Source organism: Mirounga angustirostris, unplaced genomic scaffold, assembly GCF_029215605.1.
Source record: "Mirounga angustirostris isolate CCGP_5_RB_7025 unplaced genomic scaffold, mMirAng1.0.hap1 SCAF_4, whole genome shotgun sequence".
Taxonomy (NCBI): domain Eukaryota; kingdom Metazoa; phylum Chordata; class Mammalia; order Carnivora; family Phocidae; genus Mirounga; species Mirounga angustirostris.
In genome coordinates this window covers 116,493,434-116,515,986 of record NW_026991712.1, presented here as the reverse complement: position 1 = coordinate 116,515,986, position 22,553 = coordinate 116,493,434, and the positions used below count along the sequence as shown (strand labels likewise).

At 35.0% G+C, this 22,553-nt stretch overlaps 1 protein-coding gene across 1 annotated transcript in view; it reads left to right on the top strand.

The window, feature by feature from the left end:
* PKN2 (protein kinase N2) overlaps window positions 1-22,553 on the top strand; it is a 135,614-nt gene that overhangs the window by 101,036 nt on the left and 12,025 nt on the right. Inside the window, exons 9-16 of the mRNA XM_045897270.3 lie at window positions 9,552-9,695; window positions 10,012-10,087; window positions 10,686-10,863; window positions 11,099-11,225; window positions 11,716-11,846; window positions 11,931-12,006; window positions 12,085-12,176; window positions 18,559-18,735. Coding sequence (XP_045753226.1) covers window positions 9,552-9,695; window positions 10,012-10,087; window positions 10,686-10,863; window positions 11,099-11,225; window positions 11,716-11,846; window positions 11,931-12,006; window positions 12,085-12,176; window positions 18,559-18,735 — 1,001 coding nt within the window. The remainder of the gene's footprint in view (window positions 1-9,551; window positions 9,696-10,011; window positions 10,088-10,685; window positions 10,864-11,098; window positions 11,226-11,715; window positions 11,847-11,930; window positions 12,007-12,084; window positions 12,177-18,558; window positions 18,736-22,553) is intronic.

The window sequence follows — 22,553 nt, the reverse complement described above, 5'->3', positions numbered from 1 at the left end:
TATCAGCCCCTTACAAATGACATTTTCTTTTCTGTGTACCCTAAAACTAGTGTTACCCTGAACCATGTCCTTACTGATGCCTCCACATAAAGCATTCTTCAATATTGTCTTTATATCAACACCTATTATGGAAACCCCCAACAGCAAATCATTCCTACCATCTGTCTTTTCTGCTCTAATCTACTGAATGTTGCTGAAATATTAGTCATACCTATTACTGTAAAATTTAGTTTCTGACCTCAGCTGGGCTTATAAAAGTTGTCCTGTATTTCAGATCTTAATCCCATTGCCAGAAACTTTTCTTCCACCTATCTCTTCAAGTCTTCTATCCCCCCTCAGACCCCTTTGCTTCTGTTTTATAGATAAGATTAAGATGTACCTCTGAAACAAATAATACATTATATGTTAAAAAAAAGAAGAAGATAGTAGGAAGGGAAAAATGAAGGGGGGGAAATCGGAGGGGGAGACGAACCATGAGAGACTGTGGACTCTGAGAAACAAACTGAGGGTTCTAGAGGGGAGGGGGATGGGGGGATGGGTTGGCCTCGTGATGGGTATTAAGGAGGGCACGTATTGAGTGGAGCGCTGGGTGTTATGCGCAAACAATGAATCATGGAACACTGTATCAAACACTAATGATGTAATGTATGGTGATTAACATAACATAATAAAATTAAATTAAAAACGAAATCATTAGGATGCAGCTTCCTCAAATTCCTCCATCACCTGCAAATATTTCTGTATCTTCCTCATTGATTTTAGAGAAAGAGGTCTCTATCCTGTAAGAGCCTATAAGAATTCCAACTTCTCCAGTTTCCATTCTTCCTCATCTCCTAAACCTTGTTCCATCAGTTACCTCAGCTATCACCTATATTTTTTTTAACTCCTTTCTTCTCACCTCTGATTCTTTCTGCATATGTTCACATTCCTCCCATTTAAAAAAAAAAAAATGTTTTGCTTCTTCATAGTCAAGATTCTTGAAGTAGTAATTTGTGCTTAGAATCTGTTCTTCCGGGGCGCCTGGGTGGCTCAGTGGTTAAGCGTCTGCCTTCGGCTCAGGTCATGGTCCCAGGGTCCTGGGATCGAGCCCCACATCAGGCTCTCTGCTTGGCGGGAAGCCTGCTTCTCCCTCTCCCACTCCCCCCGCTTGTGTTCCCTCTCTCGCTGTGTCTCTCTCTGTCAAATAAATAAAATCTTAAAAAAAAAAAACCCATAGTAGAATCTGTTCTTCCTCTCCCTATCATTCATTATACATTATACTGAAACTTCTGCTGTAATAGGTCCTGAACAACACACATTACATAGAGTGTCATTTAATTATCACAATAATCTTACATGTATAATTATTATCACTGTTTGGGGGATTACTGAGGTTCCAAAAGTTAAATAACTTTTCTTGCCCACACAGTTTAGAAAGCAGTGATTCTGGGAATCTGACACTAAAACCAAGTCTTACCTGAAACCAGTATGTTCTTTTTAATAGTGGGCTAACTTGTCTCTTTGTTTCCAGTATGGATTTTCTTAATCACATATCACAATAATAATGATAAAAACTGACATTTACTGAATACTGACTATGTGCTGAGCTGTCTTAACTCTTAATTTTCATACAACTCTAGGTGGTTGATACCATTATTATACATATTTTACAGATGAGCAAACTGAGGCTCAAAAAGGGTAAGTAAGTAACTTGCCCAAGGTCACAAAACTAGTAACTGGTGTCGAGCTAAGATTTCAACCTGTTTGTTGTTCTACAGAAATTGAGTATATAATACCAGGCGATCTTGATTCTAGAGGCCTTGTTTTTAATTACCATATTGCCTAATCTGATCTGACCTCTACTCCTCTATATTTTAAATCCTTTAGTGGCAGCATATAATTGACAAGTTAAAAACCAAATACTTTTGCAAGTCATACAAAGCCCTTCATGACCTGTCTCTGCCCATCTTACCTGTATTTCCCAAAGCATTCCTACTTACATTCTAGGCTTTAACTAGATGAAACTATTTCCTATCCCTACAATATACTTTATGCATGTTTAACTTTGTACATTCTTTCCCCTGTGACTACTGTGTTCTGTCCTCCTTTAATCTTGTAATTTATATCTGAAAACCCAACTTGAGTAATTCTTACCTTTTCTGATCATCCTACTACCATTCCCTTAGGAAAAATTGGTCATTTCTCCCTTTTGTGTCATTGTGCCGGTTGTATATGCCTCTCTATTGCCAGTATTTATTTACGTTTCTTCTCCCCAACAAAACTGAACTATTTGAGAACAGGACCATACGTTGTTTCTCTATATCTCCATCACAGTACTTAGGATAGGTATTCATTGAGTATTAACAGAATGAATGAAAAAAACTTAATGCAAAATATCTTTAAAACTATAAAAAGCAGGTTTTTTCAATTTCCTCTTTTTTCCCCCCTACTTCAGCATACCCAGGTGACACACTCTGGCTGGTACAGTGATTCCCAAATAGATTCCCAAAATGACGCACATTAAAATCTAAGGGCGGGTGGGTGGGGTCATATACAATTTGAAACTATCTTCTTTCTTACCTACTCCCATCCTCCCTCACACAGCTGAGTCTGACTTACTGCCTTATGTCTTACCTGTTATTGTCCTATAGCACAGTATTGGCATTTTAGCTTTTTTCTACCTCTGTGATCTTTAATGTGCAAAGGCCTACATTTAGTACTGTGAGAAATACAAAACAGCAAGAAATGCTCTTTCCATAAAGTACCCTATGGTCTGGTAGGTTTAAAAAAAAAAACAAAACAGTTTGAGACAAAATAAAGAACTATTAAATTGTGTTTCAGAAGCTTAGGGAAGAGTTCTGCCCAACATGAGCATGCATCAAAAATTAAAAAAAAAAAATAAGGATGCAACCACCATCAGTAAGCAGCAGTAGATAATGGGATTATTCTTCGTAGAATATAATATGTTTAAATTATTTAAATAAATAATAGAGGAATTTGAAGACATAAGCAAAGAGTGAATGACAAAAAGACTAGGCAAAGTTTTTAAAAAACAAAATGAAATAGTAGACATCTGAGATGTGCTTCAGAAATAATTGGTGGCAGTGAAACATGATTAATCTTGGTGAATTGTTGAAGCTGCCTGGGAAGCAGAATGAAATAAAACTTAACAAAAATCAGAAATACAACATTTGCGATTGAAAACTTAAGTGGGTAGGTTAAATAACAGGATTTAGTGGTATGGAAGATCAAGCTAAAAAAGTTGCCCTAGTGCAACACAAAGAGACAAAGAGATGAAAAGCATGAAAGAGAGGCTAAGAGACATAAAGAATAGGATGAAAATGATTAACACACTAAGTGGAGTTCCAGAATGAGGGAGTGGAGAAAATGGGCCAGTGGTCATGTATGAAGCAATAATGACCTAGGATTTTCCAGAAATGATGACAAACATGAATCATCAGATTTGAGAACACAAGTCCCTGGAAAGATCAATAAAAAGTTATACACATCTAAAAACTCAAGGGAAAGACATGTGGTCTGGATTTAGTCAAGAACGCCCTTGTGAGGGCGCCCTTTTGCAAGTCATACAAAGCCCTTCATGACCTGTTTCTGCCCATCTTACCTGTATTTCCCAAAGCATTCCTACTTACATTCTAGGCTTTAACTAGATGAAACTATTTCCTATCCCCTATTCCTCCCTTGTGAGGAATTTAATTTGGTCTTGATAAAAAGCAAATTTGGACTGGTACAAGGGAAAGAGCAGTTTGAAATCTCATATGACAATATGGGTTTTGGCTGGGGAATAAGATACAGGACTAGACGTAGAAACTGTAAAGACATAGAGGCGGGAAAGTTTATAATAGGTTTGGAGAAATAGGGAGTCTTTGGAACTTTTTATACAATATGAATTGATATAAATAGGAAGCAGTTTATATATAAAACTGTTAAAACACTAGTTTGTATCATAATTGTTTACTTCTCTCTTTCCTTATGAAGAGAGCAGAGTCACCCATATCTATAGGAGGCAGACTTTTTAAGCAAATATCACAACCTCATATTCTCCATTGTCTCAGTCTTGAACTCTCCTCTCTGTATTTCCCATCCTCCCCAAAGATCTAAGGTTTCCCTCTTTTTGTCACATTCGGTTCAGCTGGAAAATCACCATTATTGGACTCCTGAACTCAAAAGAGATATTACTGTTTCCTGATGTAGTTGTTTTCTATTTGCCCCTAGTGGATTTCAGTGGCCCCCTTCCCTATCCTGTGCTTTGCCCTGGAGGCTGGTAGCTGTGAACTTGAATCACTAGGTTCTGACTTACAATGGGAAAAATTAGGAAGTATAAGTTATGGCAGGAGAAGAGGGAAGTCAAGGTATTTGTTTCCCTCTCTCCTTTCCTATTTTCACAGCGTTGGTTCCACTGTGGCTGTACCTCCTGTTGGACAGTCCCTTTTCCAAGGTTCAGTTCTCATTGGATTCCAGTAATTAGTGCCTCTTGCCCATTGAGGCTAGGGGTGGTAATGGATTTCTACTGTTGCTAGAATCAGTTGCTTCCCATCGTTGTTGTTTCCTTAACCTTAAACACACCTCTATAAATAGCCAATTTTTATTTTATTTTTATTTTATTTTATTTATATATTTGACAGAGAGAGCGAGAGCAGGAACACAAGCAGGCAGAGTGGGAGAGGGAGAAGCAGGCTTCCCGCTGAGCAGGGGGCCTGATGCGGGGCTCAATCCCAGGACCCTGGGATCATGACCTGAGCCGAAGGCAGACGCTTAATGACTGAGCCGCCCAGGCGCTCCTATAAATAGCCAATTTTTAAAATTCAAACTCTTTGGGGCACCTGGGTGGCTCAGTCGGTTAAGCGTCTGCCTTTGGCTCAGGTCATGATCCCAGGGTCCTGGAATCAAGCCCCACGTCGGGTTCCCTGCTCAGTGGGGAGTCTGCTTCTCGCTCTTTCTCTGCCCCTCCCCCTGCTCATGCTCTCTGTCAAATAAATAAATAAAATCTTTTTAAAAATAAATTCAAACTTTTTGAGTGTGTAGTTTCTTTGCTGCTGGGACCCTAACTGGTATTTCCCAAGTCTGTGTTGTGTTCAGAAGCGCATGGAAGGCCAATTAATAGAAGACCAATTAATGTGATATCTGCCTTGTTGTACATTTACAAAGTCTTGCCTTTCCTTGGCTCTTGAATTTTCCATGCTTTGCTTTTTGCTCCTTTTTTTTCTTTTCAGCAGTGGAGCTTAGCTTTCAATTTCTTCTATTAGAGGCTCCCCAACTTTCTTGATTCACAGCATCCTCAGTGTTCTAGGTTTTTTGGGGTTTTTTTGTTTTTTTTAATCAATGTGTGTCCAGGCCAAAAGAAATATCCAACAATTTCATTTATTAAGAAATACTAACTAAAAAGCTTCTGTGCAATGAAGGAAACATGAACAAAATGCAAAAGCATCCTACAGAATGGGAGAAAGTATTTGCAAGTCAAAGTTCTGTTAAGGGGTTAACATTCAAAATGTATAAAAAGGTCTTACAACTCAAAAGCAAAAAAAATCTGTTTAAAAAATGGACAAACTGAATAGACATTTTTCTAAAGAAGACATTCACATAGTCAACAGGTACATGAAAAGGAGCTCAGCATCACTAATCATCAAGGAAATGGCACGTCAAAACCATAATGAGATAACCTCACACCTGTTAGATGGCTGTCATCAAGAAGACAAGAGGTAACAAGTGTAGACAAGGATGTGGAGAAAAAGAAACCTTTGTACACTGTTGATGGGAATGTAAATTGGTGCAGCCACTATGAAAAATAGTATGAAAGTTTCTCAGAAAATTAAAAATAGTACTACCATATGATTTGTCAGTCCCACTCCTGGGTATATATCCAAAAGAAATGAAAACAATATCGAAGAGCTATCTGCACTTCCATGTTCATTGCAGCATTATTCACAATGGCCAAGTTATGGAAACAACCTGTCAACAAATGAATGGATAAAGAAGATGAGATGTGAGATACATATGGAACATTAGTCAACCATGAGAAAGAGGAAATCCTGCTATTTGCAACAACATGGATGACCTTGAGGATATTATGCTAAGTGAAATAAGCCAGACAAAGAAAAATTCTGCATGGTATTTATATGTGGACTCTTAAAAAAAATAAAAATTAAAAAAGTCAAATACCTAGAAATGAGGTAGAGAAGTGGTTGCCAGGAACCAGGGGGTGGGGAAAATATGGAGAGGTTGGTAAAAAAAAAAAAAAATACAAACTTTTAGTTATAAAATGAATAAGGTCTGAGCACCCAGTGTATAATATAGTAACTATAGTTAATAACACTGTGTAAATGAAATTTTTTTCATTTAAATTCAGTTAGCCAACAGTGTAAATGAAATTTACTGAGAGAATAGAAAATACGTGAAATGATGGATGTGTTAATTAACTAGATGGGAGGAATCTTCATAGTGTGTACATATATCAAAATATCATGATATACACTTTAAATATACACAATTTCATTTAAAAAGTTACTTAAAATATTTAGTATTTATGTCTTAACAAACTAGTACTTTTTGAGTGGAAAAATTGAGAGAAAAGATAATTTTATTTCATTTTTATGTAACCAGTTATTTACTAATGGAGTCTGCCTGTTGTATACTATATAATTTCTCAAAGCATGGAATCAGATGGAACACAGCACCCTTACCTCCTCTTACACATTGATGTTTCGTGTGGAAAAATCAATTGTTGAAAATCCAGTTTAGCAAAGATAAGATATCATCAAAAGGAATGTGGTACATTCTGATGTTGAAACTGAACTTACCGTGAGCTAGTATTCCTTACGGTGTCCCACAGATGTCACTGTGTTTCCTTTGTGAAGTTAAAATATCGTCCATTGCCCCAAGAGTTCCTCACAGTTTGGGAACTTCAGCCTTCTTGATGCTTCACTTCTTTTTATGCTAGATGTATGCTGGGTTTTTTTAATTGCAGCACATTTTTTAAGTTGTTCTTCCTCTCCTACTTGTAGGGCTGATTCAATGTCTCTTATCTTTTTCTGTTTACTTTCAGGCCTTAAAGAGACTTCATACAAATCATACAGGTGCCTTAGATCTACCACAGTTTTTTCTTTGCTCCTAGGTCCAAATCATAATAAGACCAAATGAAGCACAAGTTGGGACAGAAAACTGTCCCGTGAGTAGCTCAGATCATAATGCTCAGCTATTTTGATGGTGATTTTACTCCATCTAGAATTTTGTTGCTCTTAGAGTTTGGCATTACCTAGAAAGATGTCCTTGCTTTCTAGACCTGGCCTGCTTCATCTGGAAAATTGCCAGCAAATAAGCAGTCACACTTAAGAGTTTAAATTCAGTTAACATTAGTGACATCATTTTATATAAAAGGTATTTTCCTTTTTAGGTACTCTCTTCCTGCTTTACCTGTCCAAATCACACTGGATGTTAGGAATTGAAGTAGGTTTAGGGTTCCATGAAACAGTGTTAAGTATTGACATAAAAGATCTTAATCTGCTCTAGATCACAGTCACCCTCCCCCCTTAAATTGTAGAGAGTCATATTCACAAGGAACAATGCAAAGTCACAAAAAGGGAAGAGCTTTATACCTAAAACCTCAGTGTAGAACTCCAGGAAAGCTAGCTGTCCATCTCCAATCTTAAGATCTTTCTAATACACTTCAGTTTAAAACACGGAATGAAGTGAAAGCAGAAAGAAATGAGTCAGTACATTTTATCAGAGTGGCTAGAATAAATACAAATGAAGTGATTGGACCTCTTCTCATCCAGAGAAAGATAAAATCTTAACCATGTGTTAAGTAAAGTATAAGAACTTTTAGCAAATACTAATTCCATCCCCAGCATCTATACCCCTTCGTCTGTCTGCCTGATCCATCACAGGTCTTCCTCCCTGACACTGTGGAATAAGACAGGAGAAAGTACACCTCTCCTCTAGTCTGAAATAGTGTAGTGTAAATTACCAGTCCCTGGTTCAATTAATTCATCTAGTTTATTTCCCAAAATAACTTCCCAGAATACTTAAACTTTTAACCTGAGTAGGTGCCATTTACTGATCTTAAAAGAATTAAACTCTACTCATATTTCCTCTTTCATGACAAATATTCTCTCTCATAGTAATTGTGTTTCAGACAGAAGGAGGAGGTGGCCCTGGGTTCACATACTGCCATTTATATCTTTTTCTGATTAGTTATGAGACCTTCTGGTGCATTGTGTTTTTACTCATTTTTTTTCATGTTCTGTTTTTTATGATTGTTCTTTGTCCTTGTTTTCATCAACTCATTATTTAAGGTGAAAAGATTTGTTATGTATACTAGAAGCTTATGTAATAGGCATAAGTTCATAAATTGAAAGTTCTTATATGAAAGAAACAACTTATTACTTAGTTGAGCCTAAGGGGGGAAGATGTTTAGCTCTTCTTGTGGATGGTCTGCAAAATCCTGAAAAACAAAAGTAATGGAGAAGTCTGGTGCTTTCTAATTAAAATGTATGTAGATTATAACCTATATATGTAGAGGTTAGTTTATGGCTTGACCCCCTTTTTATAAACTGTGTTCTAATTGATTGTTAAAACCTTAAATATGTTTTTCCACATAAGCATTATTTTTAATGATTACAGAGTATTCTCTCATGTGGATATGGTATACTGTTCTCTGGACATTCAGGCTGTTGCTAATTTGCTGCTTTCTGTGGGGGAGAAGGGTTGTAATAAATGAACATCTTTTTGTATAAAACTTACTCTGAATTTCCCTTTCCTACCTGCACAGGCCCCTGCTAGCACTAGTTCTATTACCTGGTGGCATTCTTTTGAAGATTAATTTGACTCTGTACTTTTAAAGTGCTTAGCACAGTGTGTGGCACACTGTAAGTGCAGAATAAATGCTATCTGTAGACCTTTTCCTGACTCAACATTGGGATAAGGAAATAAGACCGTTTGAAATGGGTTCTTTGAGAACAGCACTGAGGTCTTTCAGTAATAGCACAGTAAGTGATACCAAGACTGAAGCTGTGACATGGAGAAGAGTTTCTGTGGTCATTGTTCTGTATTGGTTATTCCCAGTTGTGTATTCTTTGTAAAAAAGGAATATCTTAGCTGGAGACTGGTGGAATATAAATTTCTTCCTTGGAGTTAAAATATATAAGTTTGTTAAAATAATATATAATACAGAAACATTACAAAGCACTCTTTAAAATAGTGTGACTTTTGGGGGCACCTGGGTGGCTGAGATGGTTAAGCGTTTGCCTTCAGCTCAGGTCATGATCCCAGCGTCCTGGGATCGAGCCCCACATGAGGCTCCTGGCTCAGCGGGGAGTCTGCTTCTCCCTCTGCCTCTTCCCCTGCTCATGCTCTCTCTCTCTCTCTGTATCTCTCTGTCTCAAATAAATAAAATCCTTAAGAAAATTTGTTTAAAAAAAATAAAAATAAATAAAATAGTGTGACTTGTGTGTGTGTTATCTTTGTTTATTGTATTTGTATTTTATATTTTTTGTGATCTTTTATTCAAGTGTGTGTCCAATGATGTCTTCTCTGTTTATTTTTTTTTATTATCCTAGTCACGTGAACTGGAAATTTCAGTTTATTGGCGTGATTGGCGATCTCTGTGTGCTGTAAAATTTCTGAGGTTAGAAGATTTTTTAGACAACCAACGGCATGGCATGTGTCTCTATTTGGAACCACAGGGTACTTTATTTGCAGAGGTAATAAATTTATTAAATGTGTATTACTATAATTGAAATTATGTATGTAGGCAGCATGATGTAGAAGTGGAAAGAGTATTAGGCTGAATGACAGGCCACTTGAATTCTTGGCTCAACTCCACTACTGCATAGGTGTATTACCTTAAGACAAATCATTTATCCTGTCTAGGTCTGTTTTCTCACCTAGAAAATAAGAAGTTGGGCTTAAATTATATCTAAGATTCTCTTAAGTTTTCAAAACGTAGAAGTTAAGTGAATTTCATGAACCATAAATCCAAAGCTGTACTCATGTCAACTTGAATTTTCTTCATTGCAGGTTACCTTTTTTAATCCAGTTATTGAAAGAAGACCCAAACTTCAAAGACAAAAGAAAATTTTTTCAAAACAACAAGGTAGTTACTAAGGAATCAAATATAATGTCTTTTGGTGTATCGTTATACATAGAAGATCTGCATTTAAAAGTGATGCCCATCTTTGTTTTTTGTTTTCCTTTTATTCATTCATTTCTAACTTTTTAAATTAAGGAACATTTCAAACATATCCATAAGTAGAGAGACTAGTACTATGTACCATCACTCAGCCTCAACAACAGTCAACTGATGGCCAGTTTTGTTGCATCTATATCCCATCTACATACTACCTCAGATTATATGAAGCAAACATAGATACCATATTGATTCTTCCATAAATATTATAGTCAGTATCTCTAAAAGTTCATTTTTTTTTTTAAGGGAATTCTTTTTTAAACCTTAGCCACATGTCATTGCTAGACTTAAAAAAACAAACAGTGCCTACCTATTTATTTTTAAAACTATTTTCACTATTTTGCACTAGCCTTTAATAACAGATGGTTAAGAACTATTTTTTAAGTGACAGATTTTGTTTGTTCTTCATAAATTATAAACCAATGAATATGAATTTTTAAATTATGGCTTTTGGTAATCTATAAAAAATTCCTTATTCTGTTTTCTTTATTCACAATATCCACAGGCAAAACATTTCTCAGAGCTCCTCAGATGAATATTAATATTGCCACTTGGGGAAGGCTAGTGAGAAGAGCTATTCCTACAGTAAATCATTCTGGCACCTTCAGCCCTCAAGCAGGTCCTGTGCCAGCTACAGTGCCCGTGGTTGATGTACGCATCCCTGAACTAGCACCTCCCGCTAGGTATGTGGCTACAATTTTTAAGCATCGCTTTTAGGAAACAGTTATTTTAACATTCATACATACTGCTTACAGTGGGTCTAGTAAAAGTCTGTTTTTTTCCAAATAGTATTTTGAAATTAGTGTTCTGCTTACTTTAAAATAATAAAAAAATAAAATTGTTTGCTTTAATTTTAAAGCTATTTAAAATATATACTTTTGATTACTGTTTTTGGTGAATTACTTTATCTTCTATAAGTGATTCTACAGTAACCAAATTGGACTTTGATCTTGAACATGAACCTCCTCCGGCCCCACCACGTGACTCTTCCCTTGGAGAAATAGATGAATCTGCTAAATTAAGAGATTTGGATACACCAGGACAGGCAAGGCATTTTAAATCTTGTATAATTCCTTTTCACCAAATGAATTACTGATAAAAGCATCATAGTGAATGAGGTGTGCATTTCAATTAATTTAAATTGTTTGTATGAACTGTGTTTTTATATTTCTTGTGAGTAAACATAAAACCTCTGGAAGCTCGTGGGCCAGTACAGATGGAATAGGCTGCTGAAGGTAAAAGGAGCATTGGAGCATGGTTGATATTAGATGCTATATTGCTTCAGACACTCTTCATCTTCTTAACTTGGTTAGCGTGATTTCTGAATATGCATTGAAGATGATGATAATAATGTGTTCATTTTTCAAATTTTTAAAATAAGTGTAATAATAGAATTAATAACTGTAAGAATGTCAACTTTCTGAATTTTACTTTTCTTGCTAATATTTATGTTGACTCTTGACATTTTTAAACTTTAACAAAGAAGTTGTTTTCTCAATGTTTCTATGATTTAATGAGTATTTAATATTTTATAGGATTCAGAGACTGTCTTTGATATTGAGAATGACAGAAATAGTATACTTCCGAAATCTCCATCTGAATATGAGCCTGATATTCCTCAACAAGGCCAAGGATACAGTGGTATTCGAGAACTTGAGGATAGAAGGTAAAGAATATATATACACAGCTTTGCTACTACATGTTTGGACCCATACTTTTGCCTTATTTTTAATTGACATACTGTTTTCAGATCTCAACCGATGTTTCAGTTTAATCTACAAGACTTCAGATGTTGTGCTGTCTTGGGTAGAGGACATTTTGGAAAGGTAATCCTTTAAGTTTTCTTGGAATGACTACAAAAGTAATGACTCAAATAGAAAATACTTATTTTAATCTCATTTCAGGTGCTTTTGGCTGAATATAAACACACAAACGAGATGTTTGCTATAAAAGCCTTAAAGAAAGGAGACATTGTGGCCCGAGATGAAGTAGACAGGTTAGTTTTTCTTTAAAGGAAATTGTTTATTTTTCTGCAGTTTTAACTTAAGATCATGAAAATTGATATATATATTGCAACAGCAAAACTTTCCATTTCCATATGTGAAAAAACTAAATTAATGTATCTATACTTGATATAAGGTAGGCATTAATTATTGTTTTTCTTTCTAGCCAGCTTCTCCTTATGACAGTTTACTGGTTAGTGGGTACCAAGGAAAGATGATGAAATGTTTAAATTAAGTCTGTTAAGTTTTTTATACTTGGAGATGGTAAAGTGTTTATATGGAACAGGAACTGTTACTCATCTGTAGTTGGTTGGGATTATTTACAATTTCATATTACAGAAGTAATAGAATGTCAGTTACAGGTAATCTGCACTTAACTGAGTGGTTAATATAGTCTGCTTTTTTAAATGCACCTGTATCTATTTTTTCTTTCATTTTTCTTAAAATGGTATTTTATAACCAGAACATCTTTTTTTTTTTCTTTTTTAAATTAAAGATTTTTATTTATTTATTTGACACACAGAGACAGAGAGAACACAAGCAGAGGGAGCGGGAGGCAGAGGGAGAGGGAGAAGCAGGCTCCCTGCTCCGCAGGGAGCCCGACGTGGGGCTTGATCCCAGGACCTTGGGATCATGACCTGAGCCAAAGGCAGAAGCCTGACCAACTGAGCCACCCAGGCACCCCTAACCAGAGCATCTTTCCTGTCTGGGTTTAATAAATGTAAATTGATATGGATACATCTTTATATACAATTTTTAAAATGCACGGACTTGGGGGACAGTATTATAATTATTTTAGAGAATATGCTTTAAAAAGATTGTCTTAATAGGGTGATTAAATACAAAATTATTGTATAACAAGTGGCATATTTATTACAGAAAGAGACTTTCATTTGGTATTTATAAGCAGTATTTGTCTTAAACCACTTGGAAGCATCAGTTGATATTAATAGAAGACAGCAGCCCTGTATATGAAAAGAGCCAGGACTATGAGTGAGAAGACTGGCTTCTCTATTCCTGGTTGTTCCTTCTTAATTAATGATTTGACCCCAGGGCAATTGACTGAACATCTTTGAACCTTAGTTAACTCGCATATTTTTAAAACATATTTTTTGATAATGCTTTCCTTAATGAATTGTATTAAGTGCTATACACACACACACACACACACACCAAATTGCTACTTTTAATGATTTTTCCCCATGATATGAGAAGTTCCTTCTTTCTTTCTTTCTTTTTATGATTTATTTATTTATTTGAGAGATTGAGAGTGTGTGCACTCAGGCTGGGGAGGGGCAGAGGGAGAGAAACTGAAGCAGACTCCACGCTGAGCCCTGAGCCCCCCAAGGAGCCCATCTTGGGCTTCGATTTCACAACCCTGAGATCATGACTTGGGCTGAAATCAAGAGTCAGTCACTCAACCAACTGTGCCACCCAGCCACCCTGGGAAGTTCTTAGAATTAGGATAGATTCTGAAAATGAAGTTTTCCTTTATGTTAAAAAAACAAAACAAAACAAAACTCCTTTTGGATTTGCCTATTTATTTTTTACCTGTTTTCCATATCCCTCAATTACATCAAAATAAATTCTTTCTTGATATGTAAAACTACTCAGAGAGGATTTTGCTGAATATTAATACAATATTCTGTGCACCATAGGATATGTTTAGAACTGTATTTTTATTTTACTGAAGTAGTTGGTTAAAGCAAACTTTTAATCACACTGTCAGTCTGTTTATAACTGCAGTAATAACTAGGGTCAAATATTTTTCTTTTATGGAAGAATATTTGCTTTACTACAGATCTGTGAATGGTAAATACATTGTTTTCCAAAAATAATAGTAAACTGGTACTACTTCTGTTAATCTTGGTGGTTTATATAGCTTCCTGCTACCTTGTTACTACTTTGACCCAAGTCTTTATAGAAGACCACTTTCTAATTAAATCTAGACAGAATAACAATACTACTATTAATGAAGAATGTCCAGATTAGAGGATGGAGCTTTAGCCAGAACCTAAGGCTATTACCCCTACTGAAAATTAATCCAGTCTTGGTGAAAAGTTGATGAGTGATCCTTACTAACTTCAGTTATAAATCCACATATTCAATAACATGGACGTGAAATAATCTTCAGTAGAACTGGTACAAAAACAGAGAAATAGAAAATCTGGAGTGAGAAATAAAACTCCGTGTTAGAAGGAATTTGAGGAAGGCAGCAAAAAGGAGCAATTAGAGGAAAGCAAGAAAAGAATAGAAAATTAAATAGATGAACATATTTTGAAAAGTAATACATATTTATAACTTGCAATTCTGAATAGTAAACAATTCAAACTAATAAGTAAGCAGATTGCTTTATATTCACTTCCTAGTTCATCTTTTTAATAGATCCATAGAATTTGATGTTATTGCATATTACTGGGTTGTTTTTTTTAAATAGATGTTTCCAAAATACTTAGTGACAGTGTTCCTTTCTAAGTTTTCTTTCTCTAGTCTGGATTTTATTATTTTACTTAGAAAACTGCCTTTTTTTTTTTTTTAAGTAGATCATAGAAAATTCCAAATCAGCCTCTTTTTAAAATGAAAATTATGAACTCCAAAGTTAATGTGATTCATTTACAAAGATTGCATTCTCCACCTACCATTGGTAGAAAATTCTCTGTCCCATCTATGCCTAGTCCTGAGTAAGAATGTTAAATTTTTGTCCCTGTAGTGCCTCCTCATTCAGCTTCCTTTTCTTACCAGTTTATATTTAAAGACAACAGAATATTACTGGAATTATAGTGGTTGGAAGTATACTTTTGCAGTTATAGAACAAAAGCACAGCTAATCAGATAATATAAGTATACACTGGGGCGCCTGGATGGCTCAGTCAGTTAAGTATCTGAATTTGGCTTAGGTCATGATCTCAGGGTCCTGTAATTGAGTCCTGAGTCTGGCTCCACACTCAGCAGGGAGTCTACTTTTCCCTCTCCCCCTGCTTCTCCTCCCAGTCATGTTCTCTCTCTCAAATAAATAAATAAAATCTTTAAATATAAAAAATAAATGTTTATTTTATGTATAAATAAATATACATTTATTTATATTTAAAAACCTATACATACATATAAAATATATATGAATATGATTCAATCCTAAGACCTTAGTCTTATTACAGTGTTGTTTTCCACTGACCAAAATAGCTATTTATACAAGTTTTTAAGTTTCTAGACTGTCTTATGATGTACTGAACTCTGAAGGAAGTGAACAAAAAATGTTAGGATGGAATTAGTCACTTAGGGAAGTAAGATATAAGTACATTAGTTATGTAAATCAAAGAGGCTAGATATGTTTGAGTTTAGAATAAATAGTACAGACAGTAGCAGCTCAAAGAAAGGGGAACATCATGGTATGCGGATGGATTTAGGTAAGGCCTTATAAGAGATTGGATTTGTGCTATTCTTTGGCACATGGAAGATGCTTGGGAATATGGAGAGAAGTTAAATGACAATTAGAGGGAAATGTTCTGGACAGAATGAATAAAATATGAAGTTTTGAATAAGGTTGGATTGTTCCATGAACTTTTAAGGGGAATATACAATTTAGGTAAGGTTGGGAAAAGTTAGTCTTACAGGGTAGCTTTTTGGTGTGCTGTGAAATGCTTGAAATTATTATGACAGTTTTGGTCTATAAAGAGCCTACCACCTTTACCGAAGAGTCTGAGACCTCTCTCCATTCCTCGTCAGTATTACTAGTCCTCATCAAAGCCTTCCTGGGAATGGCATTAAAGCCATTTTAAGAGGCATTCTGATTAGTGATTCTCAATCTTTTACATCATTTACATGTTCAACACAGGTCTAACCTCATACCCATCCATGAGAATTAGTGATTCACCCATAGTAAATTAGTAATTCACCATAAACTATATAGACAATGAAGAGACAGTGTTTGTTATCTACTTGAGCCCAAACATCTTGTCATTTATTTTTATCTAAATATTTTATCTACAGTACTTAAAATTTAGATTTACTTCATGAATCCATTGTTTTAGAATCCATCTTATCAATCTTACCCAATTGGACATTATTTTCCCATATACTTAAGTGGTGATGAAAATCAAAGCTATTAACTTTTTTTTGTGGTGATGAAAATCAAAGCTATTAACTTTTTTTTAAGTCTTTTGAATTTATTTCGAATAATCACTTACTTTGTAATAACACTTAGAAACCTTGCCAAATATATGTTGACATAACCCTAGTTTTAAAACAATTACATTGGGACTTTCTGAGTATGTATAAAATCATAAACAGATTGTGTGAAATCAGAGAGAGGGTAAGAGTTTGTCTAGAATATGACCTTATTAAGTGGAGTTTAAACACTATTCCATAATAGCTGCATTTACTGTCAGTATTTAAAATTGAACAGATGTTTTAGTTCATAATCCAGAAGACAACTGTATTAACATAGCATTAAAAAGTACATGCTCCTTCTACACAACAGGTATTTTTTTTTATTTATTTAAATGCAGTTAATTAACATATAATGTATTCTTGGTTTCAGAGGTAGAGGTCAGTGATTCATCAGTCTTAAATAAAACCCAGTATTATATAAGTGCCCTCCTTAATGTCTGTCACCTCATTTACCCCATCCCCCAACTTCCCTCGCCTCCAGCAACCCTCAGTTTGTTTCCTGTGATTGAGAGTCTCTTATGGTTTGTTTCTCTCCCTCTCTGTTTTCGTCTTGCTCTTAAATGTTTTCAAAATTCTACTTAAATTTTTTTTTGAGTCATAGCAATGTAGTCTGGATACCCAAATAAATACTGTATCTTTAAAATTACCTTTTTAAAAAATAACTCCTCAAAAGAGGAGAAGAAAGAAGAATGGATCTGCCTCCCTCTAACATTAGCATTTTTTGACATTTTGAAATTAACAACAATAACAAAAATCTAAGCAATCTTTTAATTTTAAAAATAAAGGCATTGTTAATGCTTTTAAACAAACATTAATGTCAGTAAAGTGCCTATTTTATATTAGAGACATAATCTAATTGTTAATAAAATGTATATTAGTATCTTTATTTTGATCAGGTGCTTAAAATATGTTAATTCCAACTTGTAGTTGAATAATATTTGATGGGCGCCTGGGTAGCTCAGTTGGTTAAACATCCAACTCTTGGTTTCTGCTCAGGTCATGGTCAGAGAGTCATGAGATCCGGCCCCGAGGTGGTCTCCACACTCAGCTCAAAGTCTGTTTGGGATTCTCTCGCTCTCCGTCCCTCTCTGCTCCCCCTGCTCACTCGCTCACTTGCCTACTCTCTCTCTCTCTCTCTCTCAAAAATAAATAAATTAATTAAATAAATAAATAAATAAATAAATAAATAAATAAATAAAATCTTTTAAAAAAATAAATTTGACCTGGTTTTCTTCTACTTTGAGTTTTAAAGTCAAGTTGATTACTAAATATTTTCAAGGAAAGAATGAATGGTATTTTTTGCTATTTAGGCAAAATTAATGTTCCAGAGTCTGTAAGGTTGACCACTGTTCTTTGTAGCAGCTTGTAAGAGTCAAGAGCTGCTACAAAAGCAAAAGCTGTGATCGCTATAGATTTTTACAAATTAGATCATTCTCAAGGAGCTTTCTTAAAGCATGTTAATAGAATTCTCCATGTAGTCTCTTTTCCAGTCAGCCTTCGAAATTAAAATTTTATGCAGCATATCTTTACCTTTCAACTTCATATTTTATATGAAAAAATATTTGAATACTATAGCTTATGAATTATAAATACTGTCCTTGAAATTACCTTCATTACAAATTTTATATTTTTTAAATTATTCTTGGGGCGCCTGGGTGGCCCAGTTGAGCATCCCACTCTTGATTTCGGCTCAGGTCATGATCTCAGGGTCCTGGGATTGAACCCCATGGGCTCCCTGCTCAGAGGGGAGTCTGTTTCTCTCCCTCTCCCTCTGCTCCTCCCCGACCACGCACGCACGCTCTCTTTCTCTCCCTCTCTATAAAATAAATAAATCTTAAAATTTTTTTTTAAATTATTCTTTAGGTTGTTAAATTCTCACCAATTCCTGATAAATGGTCACAGTTTACCCCTAAGTAAGATTTCTTTAATTAACTATGACCACTGGCCCTGTAGGTGCTACTCTGATACTATAAATGTGAACTCTGATCTTTATGTCATGCTAATCATACATTTTAGTTTTCATTAATATATTTCAACTACAGTTATATATATCAAGTAGACCAAATTTTTTAAAGTAAAACTAAGATACATTTTATGGTTTTAAAGTTACAATAGGTAAGAACTTTGCTTATTTTAGAGTTCAGTAATTTTTTAAAGAATGTTACTTCCAACTGGAACTTTTTTTATTTTTAAATGTTTTCTCTTACAGCCTGATGTGTGAAAAAAGAATTTTTGAAACTGTGAATAGTGTAAGACATCCGTTTTTGGTGAACCTTTTTGCATGTTTCCAAACCAAAGAGCATGTTTGCTTTGTAATGGAGTATGCTGCCGGTGGGGACCTAATGATGCACATTCACACTGATGTCTTTTCTGAACCAAGAGCTGTGTGAGTATGCTTTAGACATTTCTCTGAGTTTTCTTCATGACAGATTTCTTGCTAGGAAGGAAGAAAGCTCTCTGAACTTTTTTTTTCTTTCCATGAATGGAAAATTTCTGCAAAGAATATGAAAACTCACCTTACTTACCTTTTTGCCATATATAAATGTATTTTACTCTGTTGTACATGTTGAAAAATTTATAGATTACCCTAAATCATACTTGATAATTTAGATACGCAGTTTAGGTTCATTTTAGTAAAATTGCTTTTTTTTCTATTTTCTTCCTAGGGAATGCCATCTAGAATCATGGCTTTATTTTTTTAGAACCATGGCTTTAAATACTAACTATGTTCAAAATATATTGTTAAATGAAAAAAGAAAGTATAAAGGAGTCTCTATTGTGTATTTGTATAAAATATTTATATTTGCATTTTAAAGGGTAGTAAAGAATATAAATTAAATACTTGTTTGCTTGTGCTTACAATATCTCTGAAAGGACATAAAAGAAACTTGTATGCATATTGCCTCCAATGAAAGGTGTAAAAAGCAAACTTTTCACTCTCTTTGTAGTTTTTGCTTTTTCAAATGCATAAAGAAAGGTAATAGGAAATACTTGAGATTAAAAATACATGTATATATATTTTCCCCCTACTGTTATCCCAGTTTTATAGCTTTTCAAGTAGTGAAGCTAGGATTTGAACCTAGGAAAGTGCTTTGAGTAGCCACACTCTGTTTGCTGATGTTTACCAACTTTATATCTCCAGCCCTGACTTCTTGCCTAAACTTCCAACTCTAATAACATTGAGCACCAACTTGACTTCCCTTTGTATGACTAATAAGTATTTCTCTTTGCAAACTGAATTCCTGATTTTTCCCATTTCCCCCCAACCTTACCCAGCACTCCCAGGCCTGCTACTCTTCTAATCCTCCCTTAATGACAACACGACTAGTTCAAGGCAAAACATAGGGAATCATTTTTTTAAGGCTTTATTTTAATTGCAATTAGTTAACATACAGTGTTATATTAGCTTCAGGTGTACAATATAGTGATGCATCACCTCATCACCTGGTGCTCATCAAAGGTGCCCTCCTTAATCCCCATCACCTATTTAACGCATCCCTCCAACCACCTGCCCTCTGGTAACCATCAGTGTGTTCTCTATAGTTAAGAGTCTGTTTCTTGATTTGAGGGAATCGCTTTTTTTTTTTTTTCTTTTTTTTTTTTGAGGGAGTCATTCTTGATCCTCTTTTTCCCTCACATGCAACATCCAAATTATTATCAGGTCTGATCAACCTACTTACAAAACATCCCAAATCATAAAAATCATAAACCAGTAGTAAACCTTTACTGTCTGTATTCTGACAACTGACATTTGTGTAGTATTTTCACTTTCACTCCTTTATTTGGTTCTGATCATGACAATTAGAAGTATATAGAGTAAATAGGAGTCCTTTCATACCTTCAAGTTTCAGATGAAGAAATAGAGGGATTAGTTCTGGTGGTTAGTGATGCTTTCAAAAAGGAGAAAAAAGCCAGAAAGTAGAAGGCTTTCCCTGAATATTTAAGGGTTAAAAGCAGAGCATCTAGACTATGCCTAGCCTGTGCTAACTGCACATAGGAATTTGTTTGGTTTTGTTTTGCTATGCTCTGCCCTTTTTTAAAGAAATTTAAAATCCAGTTCTGCCTTAAGGAACTTTTATTTTTGATGAGAATACAAGGCATATACAAATGAAACTGTTAAGCCCAGTGAAATACAAGAATAAAATCCTACATTGTAGTACTTCAAATCTGAAGTACCTCCCTTTGATAAGATCCCATTAGATTAGATAGATCTCACCTCAAATGTTATTTCTTTGAAATCCTTTCCTGAGTACCCTATCTAAAATACCACTACATCGGGCGCCTGGGTGGCTCAGTTGGTTAAGCGACTGCCTTCAGCTCAGGTCATGATCCTGGAGTCCCGGGATCGAGTCCCGCATCGGGCTCCCTGCTCAGCGGGGAGTCTGCTTCTCCCTCTGACCCTCCCCCCTCTCATGTGCTCTCTCTCATTCTCTCTCTCAAATAAATAAATAAAATCTTTAAAAAAAAAAAAAATACCACTACATCACTAATGCCCAAATCAGATCAGTCTTATTCTATTTTCTATTTTATTATCTCCATAGCACTTTATTTCTACCTGAAACCATCTATTTATTTTTTATGTTTTTATTGCCTGCTCCCGTCACTAAAAGAGAGGATGGTGTCTATTCTGTGTATTAGTGGAAACACCTAGAAGTGTAGCTGTCACATGCTAGGTGATCAGTGAATTGTTATTGACCAAGACGGTGGTATCAAAAATAATTTGTCTTCCATCTTTGCACCATTAGATAAATTAGTTACTCTGAGAGCTTCATTTTCTGTTTCTGTAAAAGATTTAAAGGCTTGATTTGAAGTTTAATATTAAATTAATATTTAATGTTAAAAGCAAAAATATCCCACATAGTACCTGATACATAGTATAGTAAGCTTCAGTGAAATATATATTTTAAACAGTATACCCATTAGTTGTTGAATATCATTAGGGCATTTTGTTTACAAAAAATGAAATAAAAAAGAAATCAAGGTATTTTTATAATTGTTATAATATGTTTTGTCACTAAAATAAGTTTCCTAAAAACTTAATGTATAAAAATAACTACCTTAAGCAATTTTAGAATCGCATCTGTTTAATGGACTTCAGCTAAATTCTTTAAACTTTCAGCAAATAATTATATAAGATCTAATGTGTAACCAGATATTTCTAAATATTTGCATTTTTAAATTCTCCCAAATTATGGTCCCATTTTTTGTAAAAATATGTAAACATAAAACATAGCTAAATTATCTACCTGTGCATGTAAGTGTATTCTAAAAATTTGAACAACATTCACCAAACTAACAAGAGTAATTATCTCTGTAGATGGTAGTGGCATTGGGGTGAGATGGATAGATGGATGAATGAAATACTGTGCTTTGGGACCCAGGGATATTATGTGTACTTTACAGAGAAAATATCTCTGTATTACTTGCACAATTAAGAACTGACCCTCCTAAGTTTTTCCTTATAAGCTATCCCACACTGAAGACAGATCTCCTTTTTTAAATTAGTTCATTTATTACCTACCTTCTCGTTTAGTAAGTCCCATGTGTCAGGCATTGTGCTAAACATTTAGGATAAACACTGCAAAAGACCAACATGGTCCTATTCCTCAAGAGTTAATATTTCTAGCTGGGCTCAAGTTTTCCTAAGATCCAAACCCATTTATGCAATTTCTTTACCTGCCCCAAGGCAATTCAAACTCAACATGTCTAAAGCTAACCTCATTTTCCGCACAAAACTTTGGCTACTTCTCTGTATCTTTACCTATCACTCTTTACACTAAGAAGGAAAGCTCGAGAGTTATCTTAAGTTTTTCTCTCTCCTTCATCCTCTGCTGCTAGGGAGACACCAAGTCTTGTGCTAATTTTAAAGTTTCTCTTGAATCCATCTCCTACCCTGTGTTGCCCCTACATGGGAGGTTCTCATGGTCTTCCATCTGTACTACCATACCGTAACAACCTTACCTGTTTGGTTTCCCTCTAGATATCTACCTACTTCTACTCCAGCCTTCACACTACTCTCCTGAAAAATCTTTCTCAATAAATGTGATCATTCTGCTCTGATTTAAATGGTCTGATTCTCTATAGCTAAAAAAAAGAAATTTCAGTATCCATAATATGATATTCAGGGTCCTTCACAACTTGACCCCGGGCTATCTTTTCAGTCTTGTCTCCCACTTCTTCCCCATTCTTAACTTTAGCCACAAA